The 15,032-nt window shown below is 36.3% G+C and overlaps 1 protein-coding gene across 1 annotated transcript; it reads right to left on the reverse strand.

Moving 5' to 3' along the window:
• Window positions 1-2,333: 2,333 nt before the first annotated feature.
• LOC107565924 (SH2 domain-containing protein 4B-like) lies at window positions 2,334-13,921 on the reverse strand. Its single transcript, XM_016251230.1, has 8 exons — window positions 13,747-13,921; window positions 12,094-12,253; window positions 11,627-11,774; window positions 8,492-8,630; window positions 7,655-7,949; window positions 6,935-7,062; window positions 4,856-5,076; window positions 2,334-2,529 (listed from the first exon to the last, which is right to left on the reverse strand). Exons 1-8 carry the CDS (start codon window positions 13,919-13,921, stop codon window positions 2,437-2,439), a joined length of 1,359 nt encoding a protein of 452 aa, XP_016106716.1. The 3' UTR covers window positions 2,334-2,436.
• Window positions 13,922-15,032: the final 1,111 nt, after the last annotated feature.

Raw genomic sequence — 15,032 nt, forward strand, 5'->3', positions numbered from 1 at the left:
TAAAATCCATATCCCATTCATATTTAAATGTAATTATGTAAAACATGTTGCCATCTTTCTTTTAAAGCAGTTCATCCCTTTGCACAACACAATACACATACAGACAACTTAGTAAAAACGTATCAGTAAAAAGCAATAGAGTTCTTGAGTTTATTTCAACAATGTCTTAAGCTCACCAAGACTGCATTGATTTGATCAAAATATACAGTAAAACAATAATATTATTATATAGAAACATTATTACTATGTAAAATAACTACTTAAACTATTTAATATTTAAATTGTAATATATATTCAAATGTAACTTGTTCCTGTGATGGCAAAGCTGAATTTTTAGCAGCCATTACTGCAGTCTTCAGTGGAACATGATCCTTCAGAAATCATTCTAATATGCTGATTTGTTGCTCAAAAAGATTTTTAGTCTTAATAAATAGTGGACATAAATAGTCCAGCTATGGAGTCCACCCCAAAATTCTAAAATGTGTCCTTGCTGAATAAAAGTATTATATATATATATTAAAAAAAAATCTTAATGATCCTGAACTTTGAATGGTACTATACCTTTTAAATGCACATTCCTGTTCTGTTTGTGCACAAATAATCAGTGAAAAAAAAAGAATTTCATTTTAGAAATGCATCATATTATGGAAGTAAAATGTGTAGTGAATATCTTTTCGCACTGATATTTACGAACGTATATAGATTCATTTTCTTCATAAAGAAACAATTCATTAAAATAATCGAGTGTTGTAGAAGTATGGGAGAATGACTGGAGCAATTAAAAGTAGGAACGTTTCCCCAGGGCTCTATTAAAACATTGCCTGGAGCAGGGACATAAAACAACCTAAACAATGTAACATTAAACCAACCTTTAAAATTCAAACTTTGCTCTGGGTTATGACATCCGAGCATCAGACTTTCAGGTCTGAAAGGTCCACTTCTTGAGAAAACCTGCAGTGCAGTACATTTGCCACAAACCTTGTGTCTTTTCAGCCCATAAAACCACTAAAGCATCTCTCTTATTATTTAGTAGTGGCATTTTCCAGTTCAAAGTGACTTGGACACACTAATTACAAGCACAATCATGCTGGAGAAACCTGGAGTGTCCTGCTCAATGGTGATAAAGCAGAACTGGGATCTTGGTAACTTCGCCATTTCATGGTCCCCTCTATATTAGATTGAAGACCTTTGAAAATCCGTCCTAATAAAAAGTCCCACTATGGCCTTTCTGGCAGGGCAGATGGAGTGGGAACATATTGCGAACAAATAAAAAAGACCATCGACCCTCTGTAGGGTGATTTGCACATATTTTGCTGGGTCAGAAGTATAGAAGATCTGATTTATCTCAGTGGAAGATACAGAACCACTATCTCTCTCATGGAAAAAGCTTCAGTACAACTAAAGGATGGACTGAGGAAACAGTCTTTTCCTGTTGTTGTTAAATCCGTCCTTCCTTAGACACACTTTCTTTGGATGCATTGTTTCAGTGTCCCCACTGGTTCTTATTTACATAGCTTTTTGCATCACATCCTATTATAAAGAACAGAAAATAATAATTCTATTTCAGATACATTTATGCTTGCACTACATGAATACATTTGACTAAATAAATAATAAAAGAGCAGAAAATTGATCGCTTATGGCTTTTCATACCCGGATCCGTGCACAGTTCCTTTACATCAGGCTAGTTTGTGTCTACACATTTGCACATAATTAGTATAATCTGCTTCATTTAACATGGTTTTTTTCATAAAAAAAAAAAATCAGTCCAGGAAATGCAAAAAAGCCTCAAAGTTGTACATATCACTGCATAATTTGTATAATCTACCTCACTTAACATTTTAACCAAGTTTGAAATCAGAATTCAACATATTTTTCTTAAAAATCAGCACAGAAAATGCAAAAAATTCTTTAAAAGTTTCATGCAGCTGTGTATAATTTGTATAATCTGCTTCATTTAACACAATTTACCTTCTTTAAAACCAGAATTCTTCATATTTTCCTTAAAAGTCAGCACATAAAAAGCAAAAAAAGAGAAGTTTTTAAAGTTGTACGCATTTCTGTATAATTTGCTTCATTTAACTCATTTTTACCATGTATAAACCGAGAATTCTTAATATTTTCATTAAAAAATCAGCACAGAATATACAGTGTCACAAAGGTCTACACATTTCTACGTAATTAGTATAATCTGCATCCTTTAACACATTCACAATGTTTAAACCCAGAATTCTACCTATTTTCCTTAAAAATTAGCACAGGAAAAAAAGTCTTTCCGTTGAGGCCTGATCATAAGGCACTGTAACTCAGAGGCAGAACATGAGGACCAGAAATCTTGTTTATTTTTGACCATGTTCTTTGAAATGCAGCGAACACCCTGCTACATTAGCTGCCCTATACAGAGAGTTGCCTTTGAAGTCTTTAGTGTGCAAGGAGTCACGGGAAAAGCCCACCGAAATCCACAGAGGGTCCAGTCCGCTTGCAGGCCTCCAGCAGCAGCTCTTTCCCTGTAGTTGTGATGATTTCCTCCTGAGAGTAGACAGATGTTGCCATTTTTCAGTGCACTGTGCATTCTAATAGAATTAGTACAAGATTTAAAGTCTGTTTTCTGATACACAATGGCTGGAAATCATCTTATGCTAAAAAGGAGCATGCTATGCGTCATTCGATCTATTTTACATATTCAAACATATGTCAAATGTGGCCTGAAATAGTGAGGGCAGTCTTGTTTCCAGCACTGCTATGTGCTGTGTAAATCTGACTTGCTTTTTTATTCATTCGGTGATTGTCTCTATCTGAGCTAAACCCACTGTAATTTTCATATATATGTAGACAGGTTCTACAGTGCTTTTTATTTATTTTTACCATATTGCAGAGGCGTGAAGCGGGAACGCTTGTTGACAGTTGTACAACGTCGCCTGCATTTGCATGTAACTAATGTCAGAGATTTCACAGCTTGTGACAGCATTCCAGAAAGTGAAATACATATCCATGGTTACACAGGCTATGCTGAAGGTTTGTGGAGATGCCAGGCAAGCTCTCAGTTATTGAAAGTTGCTTTAGTACAGATTACATTACATTGTTTGACTCAGGAATCAGCCCTGACTCCTAATCCATTCCTCACATGTTGAGATGTTACAGCACTTTTAGAGATCCAGAGACTTTAAGATGGACCAAACTTTAATCCTGCACATGCTGTCATGTATCTGGACATCAGAGCTTCTCCACAGTAAAAACATTGTTCTGGAGAATGATGAAAACTTACATCTGAACAAGCACTGCTACAAGCACTGAATGGCTGCACAAGAAAGTAATTAATTTCCAAACTGAAGGCAGTTTATTGGCAAAGGCACATTATGCCATCATTTATTTACTTCACAATACGTGTCCAAAACATAAGTTTTCATGGCAAATGATAGGACGGTTGTTTCATTCGATTGTAACTCAGTTTAATAACAACCAGCTGCAAACGACTGAGTGCGTGACTGGACTTTTTAAAATGTTTCTTACTGAACTGTGAACCGATTCATACCTTAAAAGTAAAGGCTACCTACCACTACTCCATCCAAAAAATGTAAATTCTCTCATCATTTAACCACCCTCATGTCGCCCTAGATGTATAGCCTATGCTTTATTTCTTCAGATAAACATAAACGAAGACTTTAAATCTAAAATATTCCGTCTCTGTGAGTCTATATATTAGGGACTCCCAAAATTGACGCTTAAAAACACACACAAAATGAACACAACGGGATCCATAATGCCCCAGTGGATGAATCGACATACTCTAAAGTCAGACGATAAGAAAAATCTACAAAAATACTGAAATTATGAACTAACCAATGGCTTTAAGTCATCTCGTCAGATCCTAATGTAGGTTCAATTGTAATGAATAATAATAATAAAAAAATTATAAAAAGGCAGAATGATAGTTTATTGTTTTTATAATTGGCATAAGCTAAATCTAAATAATGTAAAACAAACACTACACATTATTAAAAGAAAACAAATTATACAGACACTTCATATTTAACTGTAATTAGGCTACTATATTACATTTAATAGGACTGTGGATTGGATTGTAACTGGTTTTACTCTTTTGACCAGCAGGAATCGCTAAAGCTTCGAAAAAGTGAATCATTTTGCGAAGCAAATGGTTCAATTGATTCAGAGTTAGCCTGACCGATTCATGCAAAAAAAAGAACCGACTCAAAATAATTCAAGAATCATCGCAAGTTGTGATTCTAAATAAACGACAGGAAAAATTGGGCGCACTGCTTGATTCCTGCAATATTATGAAGAGAATGTTTCTCAGGTCGGTATACGACAGTATCGTTAGAAAAAGATTGGTTAGTTTGTCGAACAAACTGTCCCTTCTGACCTTGACACGGCCCGAGCCCCAGATTGTTCTTCACTAAAATGTTCGATTTGATAAATCGACTCTGTCCAAAAGACTATGAAGCGCACTATTAATTTTGACTAATGGGTTTAACAGCCTTGTATGGAGTACTTTAATCATGCTTTTGTTGTGCTTTGACTTTTTTTGAAGCTTAATTCCTTGAGCCTCATCAGTCCAATCTCATTGAATGGAAAAGAGCAGTCTGGACATGCACTGCCTTAGAACAACATGATGGTGATTAAGTTAAATGATAACAGAACCTTAAGCTTTTGTTCTCAAAAAGTACAGGAAATTACGTTATTTTCTGTTTACTAAATTTACTGGCCTTACTGTGAACGATTTATATCAACTATTTTAAATGTATTTTGGTTGGTATAGAGAATTTTTTTAATCTTTTGCATTCTTGAGGTAAAAATCAATTTACCCATATGTCACACACTATTACTGCTCTTTTACCTTGTGGAAGTCGATGAGGTCAGCAAGGGTGGCATGACGGTTCTGGTCCACACCCAGAAAGCTGTAATAGTCCCCAGAAGCATCGATAAGGAAATGCTTGAAACCGCTGGCTGTGCGATAGGACAGTGTGTAGCCCCATATCCTCTCACTGACCCGTACCAAGAAAGAGCCCTCAGCAGCATTCATAAGCAGTGTCTCTGAGTCCTCTCGGGAGATGATACCTTCAGCATAGACATCACAGTAAACTGTCAGTGGAGCAGCATTATAAACTTTTATTTATAATGCTATTAATTATGTGTACACTAATTCAAAACAATTTTTTGTGGATATTAACTGAGGCACCTCACAAACACTGGCCTGTTTACCCTTGTGAAAAGGGTAAACAGGCCAGACAATTAATTGTATGCTATTTGAGATTAAATTTAAAATGTAATGTATGCAATTTCATTTTTTTGAAATATGGTTACAGTTGAATGTACTGACAAACATTTATGGTAAACTAAAATGTAATGTTAGTTCTATTGAAACTTGTATGTCATGTGTTTAAATATGTTTGCATATACACATCTCATCTGTAAGATAAAGCTGTAATTTAGTATGTTTAAAATATATTTCCTTTAAATGTAATACTGAATAACACACTAGTTAAAATTCTAATCATGCACTTTAAATGTGCTTTACTATGTTAGTCAACACATCAAAATAAGTCTACTTCTTTGAAGCAACTTTTATTTGACATTAAGTATACTTTTGAAAAGTGCACTTTGTAATAATTATAGTCATGAGTTCATGCTAATATTATATTATCTGCAAGTAGCTTTTTGTACTTTTGATTTGAAGTACACTACAAGTGCACATTCAATACAGTTTTTTTTCCCACAAGGGTAACAAATTAAGTGACGTGACATGTGGCCAAGTATGGTGACCCATACTCGGAATTAGTGCTCTGCATTTACCCATCCAAAAACCTTTGGGTTATGAGTCCGACACTAACCATTAGGCCACGACTTCTACTTAAGAGTTGTTGTGTAGGTACACTCTTAAAAATAAAGGTGCTTCAAAAGGTTCTTCAAGCGATGCTATAGAAGAACCATTTTTGGTTCCACAAAGAACCATTCAGTCAAAGGTTCTTTAAAGAACCATCTCTTTCTTACCTTTTTGTAATCTGAAGAACCTTTTTTCACCACAAAGAACCTTTTGTGAAACAGAAAGGTTCTTCAGATGTTAAAAGTTCTTTATGGAACCATTTAGACAAAAAGGTTCTTCTATGGCATCGTGAAGCACCTTTATTTTTAAGAGTGTATTTCAGCATAGTTTCCATTGTAATCTTGTTATCTCTGTAATGGAGTCATCAAGTGCCAGATAGAAAGTGGCATAGTATGTTTTTTCCATGTATCTCTACCAGCAGTGTTGGTGTAAATCGACACCGTGGCTTGTGTATGTGTGTGTCAGTAAGGGTATGAATGAGTGTGTGTCTGTCCTCTTATCTAGACGCATCTATTCAGAATCACACAGACTGATGTGTGGCCCATATTCCATTGGAATTTCCGACACTCACAAGCCTATTAATCTGCTCTCTTGTCATTTAACCAGGAGTCACACACTGTAACCCATTCTAACATGACAAAGCTGCAGGACTCATGCCAGTAATTAGCCTAGCAAAGCCTTTGAATTATTGAGCACTCCCTCTCAATTTCTCTCTACTGTCTGTCCGTGTACAAGTAGATGCAGACACACACACCACCACTCTCCATCTGTTGGTCGGCTAGTTTCTGGTTTCAAAACAAGGGCTGCATATTCCACACTCCATTTCTCTCTCCTTGTGGATCTGGGTGACAGTGTGTATACAAATGGGCAGAGATCTGTTATCTGCTTGAGAGGTGCTAGCATATGTCTGCTTCGCTAAAACTACTCATGTTTTCCACTTGCTTACGGGATGGTAGTCGTCAACTACATTCTGCAATTAATGCTGGCAGTGGCAAGCTATTCGTGTTGCACACAATTTAACAGTTGGTCATGGATTTTAATGCATCGTATCAGATAACGGGAGACACCAGATAGGTCATTAAGAAATCTTACCGTGGAACCACGGTGCGATAGCATTGCCATTCCGTTCGTATCCCGCTTGTTTTGGTTTCTGCTCTTCAGTGAACCAGAGAGTAACCATTTCCCTGGAACTGGGCCGTGGTGTTCGCACCCATGCAGGGCTAATGGGAAAGGAAAGCGCTACTTTACAGAATTACACAGCTCTTGATCTAATGCATAATTTTTTTAATAGGACCAGCATAAGATGGTTTGGTGATTTTAGATGGTCTCTCAATCTGGTCAACAAGGCCTGGTTTGCCTATATTAGAGCATTTAAGGCTGGGAGAGCAGCTGAACCAACTGAACATGGGCTTGGACAGTCTGGGAGGCAAGCTAGACCAGCTTAAACCAGCTAAGACCTACGAACCAGCTTAGGGTGGTCTAAAGCGTTTATTCTGTAGGGAATTTTTTATGCACACATATGTAAGGGTCACTGGTAAATGTAATCTTTGGGAAATTAAAAACATATCCATTTTAATGCTCTAAGTCTAAGATATAAATTTAAGATGCCTAAATTAACTTGGAATTAAAATGTCTGCTGAATACAAAATAAAATAGTATAGATTTTGGTGATAACATGAAAATAATTCTCCATATCAGCCAGAATTCTAATGTTTGTGTGTTCCAAATAAATAAATATTTGCTTAAAGTGCTTGAATATAGTATAATCTATATTCAGTATCACATACTGTTATTTCTCTACAGAATGGCTACCTGTCCATTAGTGGTTGTGTTGCTGTTGTACTATGCCTGCGGCTTTGTCTGCGCCGGGACAGAGGGGGTTCTGCACGCTGAAGGCCGGGCCTGGGACGGACTTCATTGCTAGAAACTGGATTAACAGATGGTTCAGTGAAAGTACTGTGTCTCCGGTGGGATTGTTTCTGGAAATGGCCACTCAGACTAGCAACGTGGCCTTTCTCTATGGCCCGTAGTGACTGGCGCTTATGCTCATCTCTCGCCCAGCGAGCCTTTCTTGTCATCTCCTCATCAGCTTCTTTGGAGCGACGTACTAAAGAGGAAGAAGTAGAAAGAATAGATGGTCAGATGGAGAAAAATTTATAAGAAAGAATAGATTGCATGCAACTTTGCTGGAAAATCCAGCTTATATAATTTATATAATGCTTATAAAAGCTGTGGAAAGTGTGTTTTGGAACATGCTGGTTTCTAGCTGGTCTAAGCTAGACTGTCTTTGTAGCAACAATCTAGCTGCTATACAGTTGTATACCAGGTAGAACATTGACTAGGTAAATTGATTAAACATTGACTAGATTGACTAGTTACCATGTTTAAAAACAACTTGACTAACTTATACCCCTCTCTCTCTCTCTCTCTCTCTCTCTCTCTCTCTCTCTATATATATATATATGTATATATAAACATGGTAAACTGGTATTTATTAGGTTACCAGGTTTTTATGATTCATTTTTAAACCTTTTTTTAACATCCACACAACAGGCTAAAGAGATTTTTGTAGATGTTAAGAAGAGACATAATAAACAGAAGGGGTTTGACAGATGAAAATGTATATGAAGAAATAACATCTTCACTCACATTGTTCCTCCCACTCTTTGTCACCTTGTTCACTTCTTTTTTGTTCTTGTTCAAGAGACATATATAGCTCCTTGGCCCTTTTTTCCTCTGCACGTCGTATCTCCTCCTCTTCCCTCTGCCTCTCCTCTTCCTCTTGTTTCTGTGTGAGAGTAACACTTTTTTTGTGACAGAGAGAGTGTTGACAAATCAAATGCACCTCAGTCCTTACTTAGGCTCAGGATGTTGTTCTAACTCTTGCAGCACTAATGAATTAGCACCAGTGGCTCATTAGCTGTGTTGAAATGGAAATCATTTGGTTGAATAATTAATCCTCTAGGACACTAACATGGTTGTTTAAGATACTTAAGCCGTGTAATTATTGGCATAAGGTAATTACCAATGAGGCGTTATCTGAAAACAGACACTCCTTGTATAGACCAGTAGAGTCCAAAAAGATGACTGCAGTTTAGGCCATGACAGTTGCTATGGAAAATATTGTTCATTCTTGGTTCATTTAGTATGGAGATGTTTGTCTTTGAGTTTGCTGACATAGTTGCTCTTTATTGAAGTGTCTTCTCATAAACTGAAGAACGTCTAACTAAGGCCATGTCCACACGTACACGGGTATTTTTATAAACGGAGTTTTTCTTCTTCCGTTTTAAAAAAAATCTCTGTCCACATGAAAACGCAAACGCATGCTATGAAGCACTGTCAAGAGCATGCCAAACCAACAGGTGGTGATATAATCTCAACCGTAAAGCCATGTTGGCCAATCAGAAGCCTGAAAAAGTCTCTAGTAGGCGGAGATAACAGTGCAGGCGCCGATGTCACAAGCCAAAAACTCCGGTTTCGCTGTCTACATGATAACACTGCAACCGGAGTTTTTGAAAACCTTCACCCTGGCAGGCGTTTTCAAAAATGTTCGGTTTCAGTGAACTGGTGCTGTGTTTGCGTGTGGACGAACGGCCAAACTGCGTAGAAAAAGCTGCGGTTTTAAAAATAACCGCGTTTGCGTGGACAGGGCCTAAAACAACTTTTGAGAGGTTCACCCATTTTCTTTTCACGCTTCTCTTTACATTGTGCCTCGACAGTCTTTTTAAAAGATTTCTTAAGGAGTATTGTGAGAGAAACACTTCAAAGTGTAATGACTTTAACTTTCCTATCAGGGATGATATGTGGGCTGTGATAAATGAGCTCTTTAATTTTTTTACAAGTTTCTTTAGAAGGTCTCATTAACAGGCCGCTAACCATCAAGGCCTCTTTGGGAATCTGCAGTGTGAATATTGAAAAACGGTCGTGCCGCCACACTTGTCTGCCCCGACTCCTCCTACGTTCTGCCATTTTCTTTTTCTCCTCTTTGAAAAGATAATGCCATCAGTGCAACTTCTGAATAACTAATCCTGCAGCATTGGAGATGCCTTTAGGATCTTATCTCCTCTTTAAGATTAATTTACTCTGCCCTCACTTTCCTACAGCCAAACATTCTTATTCATTCTTATAAAGTTGACAGGTTTTTGACTGGCCACAATACCATGCATGTAAATTTTGGGTCAATGACATCATTTAAAAAATACATTAAAATACAAATTCACGTATACAATGGCTTGTTTTTTTTTCCCCGAAGTAAAGTTTGATATCTTTTGGAAGGCATACATTTAAAAAGTGTGATTCAACAAAACTACTTCACTGCCTATTGATGTTTGAATATCTTTTTTTGTAATGCGGTCAGCAGGAAGTAAGATAAGACCCATGACATGTCGGGGAATTTGACATTTATTATGACAAGGCAACTTAGTTCAGTTTGTAAAATGTCATGTGACTCCTCAAAAACGTATGATATTTAAAGGGGTCATTGGATGCCCATTTTCCACAAGTTGATAATATTCTTTAGGGTCTTAATGAAAAGTCTGTAACATAGTTTGGTTAAAATTTCTCAATGGTAGTGTCAAACAATCACCGTCAAAACCAGCTCTGTCTACAGCAGGGGTGTCAAACTCCGGTCCTGGAGGGCCGGAGCCCTGCAGAGTTTAGATGCAACCCTAATTAATCACACCTGATCCAGCTAATCAAGTCCTTCAGGCTTATTTAAAAACTACATGGTTTGTGTGTTGGAGCAGTGTAGGAACCAGTGTTGGGTGTAATTAGTTACTAAGTAATTAGTTAGTGTAATTTAATTCATTTTCCCATGAAAAAGTAAAGTAACGGATTACTCTTATTTTTTCTGTAATTTAATTACAGTTACTTCTTATGTAATTTAACTTAATACTGTGTATAGACTGTAGAACATTTTTATACAATGCAATAGTGGATTTAACATCAAAATCTAACTGTAAAATTCATGGTTTTTATGTACCCTTCTCACTTTAAATACTTTGGTGAGTTAATAAGAATATTGGTAACACTTTAGTGTCCAATTCTCACTATTAACTTGGTTATTAGCATGAATATTACTTGGATATTGACTATTTTTAAACTAATTTCAAGCACTTAAAATGTAATAATAGGTTTTTAATAGATTACTCCTATTAATTTTTCTGTGAGCTCTTATTTGTCATTAACCCTTTCACATGTTAACATGACTTCTACTTTTCTCAACATCAACCAAAAGCAGCTTCAGCTTTGTGTAATACATTTTCCGTTTCATTTAGCCTCAAACTGGGAAGCAACTAAGACTAACATGACAAAACAAAAGTACATAGACTGTTTTGGGGAACTAAAAAAAGCACTCGGCCCTGGTTTTTGTCGTTGATGCAGCAAGTTGCCCTCCTGTTGGTTTCAGATTGAGTATTGATTGCCTGGTTGTTTTTCTCATTGTTCTCTGTCTTTCAAAGGGAGGTAGAGAGAATAGAAGTACTGAGGGCTCACCTCCACATACTGCAGCCGTTCCACACACTTACCTAAATAATTTACAGAGACTTCTGTGTTAAACAACATCCACCAAACGAATGTTAGGCCCTAAAGGTGGACATCATTGCAGGTCTCCTACAAGTAATTGATCACTTGGATTGTTTTGTGACTCCCCCTGCTAAACTTTCTAGCAGATGGTTTGGATTCTTGTGGAATGCTGGCAACCGTTTTTATCTTGCTGAGGCCAATTAGTGCATATTCTCATTTTGCAGCACATTTAGAAGTTTGAGGGTTTTGTTGATCAATTACCTTTAGTTTCTCCCGTATCCGTTCCTCCTCCTGTTTGGCTGCCTTCCTGTCCTCAGCTTCTTCCTTCCACTTTCCTGCAACTAAGCGTGCTTTTTCCTTTGTGATGGCATCTCTGAACTTTTGCTTTATCTCTTCTTCTTTCTTCCGCCTTGGAAAATGCCAGAAAATAAGGTGGAAAATCTTTTAATAAAATAGGATTAGAAAATTCCTGAAACAACCTGATTTAACTTTCACACCTGTGTATTGTTTTGCTTCCTTATAGGCATATTTGGAAGAATGAAATGATTTTTCTGTATAAACAAAATAAATCTTATATTTCTATGTGGCACACTGAAGCATGATGATAAATCTCTTCAGGAAAATATTTCGTATTTTATGTTTTTATTTTAGAAATGAAACAAGTTTCCAATCTTGTCAGTTGATACAGATAAACATCATGGATTTGGTGTTCAGCTCACAATCCTCACCACAGCTCCTGGGCTTCTAGCTGAGCCTGTCGCCTGGCTCTCTCCTCCATCAGCTCTTTGACAATCATCTGGTATGGTTTGTCTCCAGGGGCGTCCCCCATTACCCAGACCCACACCTCGCCATCTCTGCCCTGCAACCACTGAATACTCTTTCTGTTTTCTGGAGATGGTGATAAAGGCACATGTGAAAACCAGACTAGATTATATTTTTTAAAGTTATAGTTCACCCAAAAATGAAAATGGTCATCATTCACTCGTTTATCACCCTCATGTCATTCCAAACCCATAAGATTTATGTTCATTTTTGAAACACAAATGAATATATCTTTAATATAATTTTTGTCCATTCATTATCAGTGCATGCAACCAAAAGTTGGACTCATCCATGTTTCCGTATTTGATGAACTCAATGTGTTGATCAGTGTTTATATCTAAATAAAAGCCTAAATTAAATCTGTTTATCATATTAAGTGATCATGTTTCTTTAGATGACTTGGATTAAACTATTTGATACATTTACAATGTGTTATTGTAGTTTTTGATGTGTCAAAGTTTTGTTTGGGTATACTTTCAATAGATGAACAAAAATGATGATAAAATAATAAAATTTCATTTGTGTTCTGAAGATGTAAGAAAGCCTTATCGATTTTGAAATAACATGAGGGTGAGTAATTGACAACAGGATTCTGATTTTAGAGTGAACTAACTCTTTAACTAAAGAGTATTTAAACTGTAATTTTGAGCTGATTACTGACTACAAAGGGACTGTCCTAACCATCATGAAACTTCAGAAGTAGCAGATTTGAAATCCTTGACATAAACATAAAGAAGATTTGACAGAGTGTCAGTAGAGTTTGCTGTTAGCATGTGCTGTTAGCATGTTGTTAAGCTAAAACCCTAATAAGGGTAAAAATACATAGTGCAGACAAATATTAAAAGAATATATTTCTATGTATTTTAATGTATTTTCTATCACAGTGTCTACCATCTTGAATTTATTTTATCACTGAGCTCGTCACAATGCATGCTGGGATTGCATTCTCCACTAAGGATATAAAGTTGCCAAAACAAATTAACGGTAAATGTTTAAAATTGTTTATAATCGCAAGTTGTTCCAAACTTGTATAAATATATTTCTTATCTTGAACACAAAAGAATATTTTGAAGAATGTGGGTTTCCAAACAGTTACTGGTCCCCATTGACTTCCATGGTATGGGGAAAAAATAAATAAATTGGAAGTCAGTGGGGTCCAGCAACTGTTTGGTGAACAGTTAAGTTGTAATGCACTAAATACTGTTTCTGCGTCCAAACCTCTACTCTGTTCAATTGAGAATACTATTTCAACAGTCATTTATGAGCTATTTATTTATAGCACACGTTTAAGCCAAGCGTTTAAAAGCTTTCTTATGCTGTTTTGGACACCAATATTTTAACGATTCATTAAGTGAATCGGTGTCTGGCCAACTGAGATTTCGATTTGGATATAAAAGTTTTCAAATGTTTTCAATAGTACAATAGCACACCATGAGTGTATATTAGCACCTCTTGTTGTTTGCTCTTGGGATCTACAGTAATAGAGTGCTTGGAATGAGATTTGGCAGACTTAATCTGATTACATGAAGGCCTAGTAAAGTTAGCCTTGCCAGACTCACCATCTCTCTCCTCGGTCAGGGGTCTTTCCCAGCTTCCTTCTTGGCTGTCACGCTCTGTCCATCGTCGCACCTGCTCCTGACGTATTTTGTAGAAAAGAATCTGCCTCTGCTCCTCATTTAGTTCAGCCAGAAGCTCTGGATCTACAAACATGTCTCTCAAGATCTGTTGCATCATTCTGGACTGCCAGAATCTCCTATCCAGGATCACGCTGGGAGAACTGCCTGATATATTTGGAGCAGAATTATTTGAGTCAAACAAGGTAAAGAGTTAAGTACCATTTCAGCATGCTTGCCTGGAACAGACTGCAATGTTTTACACTTATAAGTCGTATGTGAATCTTCAACTACAAATGCCCTGAGACAGTAACATAGTTCCCACTTTATTTATATTGACTTTTATGTGTTGGTTTTAGAAGAATTTCTTAGGTAGTTGTGGCCAATATTTCAAGAGTCTCCACTAAAGCAGATGAAGCTGGTCTTTGGTGAGTACTGTTCAATGAGGCTGCCAGCTGAGCTCCAGTGAAGACTCTGTTTCTCAAACTAAGGACTGATGTGCTTGTACTCTTGTTGTTGTACATCTGGGCCATCCACTTCTCACTTCATACTGGTTAGATTCAGTCTTCTTTCTTCTTTTAAGATAGTAGAAACTGATTAGCTTCTAGAGTTTCTTTTCTATAACTAAAGCTTCACTTTATGATTTAATAAAATATAAATTAGTTATTTCATTCAAACAGTAATAATAATAAAATAAAAAATTGGTAATACTTTACCAATATACTTGGTAAGTACTTACATTTATTACATGAAAGCATTTTACAATTTTCAGTGTTTTCATTGTTCAAATCAATAATGATCAAATTGTGTAAATATGTGCAGAAACTTAAAAGTAATATTAACAGAGAACTGTGTTGTACTGTTACCACTTTTTTCTTTTGTCTTTTTTAAAACTTTTATTTAACAATTAAATGTTACATTGGTGAATAGAAATATGAGTTTCCTTCAAATACATAAATGTCTTAGTGATTCCAGATTTGTGAACTGGTGTATTTAGTGTTCATTCCACTGTATCATTTTCATTTTTCAGTTAGAGAATACAAATATTTTCTCAACATCTTACAATACAAGAATAGAAGAAATTCAAAAAAGAATAAAATACAAATGCAAAAAAATACATGTCTCATAAACTCTTAACAGTTGTTTTCTACACAGAAATCAATAGCTAGCATTCGTCAGCACTCTGTTGTCTGTGTTCCTAGGTCACTCTTTTTCTGCATTATTCATCTTAC

Source organism: Sinocyclocheilus grahami, unplaced genomic scaffold (assembly GCF_001515645.1).
Source record: "Sinocyclocheilus grahami isolate Dianchi unplaced genomic scaffold, SAMN03320097.WGS_v1.1 scaffold1035.1, whole genome shotgun sequence".
Taxonomy (NCBI): Eukaryota; Metazoa; Chordata; class Actinopteri; order Cypriniformes; family Cyprinidae; genus Sinocyclocheilus; species Sinocyclocheilus grahami.

Bases quoted from the DNA above. Each gene is read 5' to 3' on its own strand.
- LOC107565924 (XM_016251230.1), bottom strand. From the start codon at position 13,921: ATGATGCAACAGATCTTGAGAGACATGTTTGTAGATCCAGAGCTTCTG. The intron at 11,775-12,093 runs GTGAGGATTGTG...GCATTTTCCAAG, and splicing joins CTAGAAGCCCAGGAGCTGTG to GCGGAAGAAAGAAGAAGAGA. The intron at 7,950-8,491 runs GTGAGTGAAGAT...CTTCCTCTTTAG, and splicing joins CAAAGAGTGGGAGGAACAAT to TACGTCGCTCCAAAGAAGCT.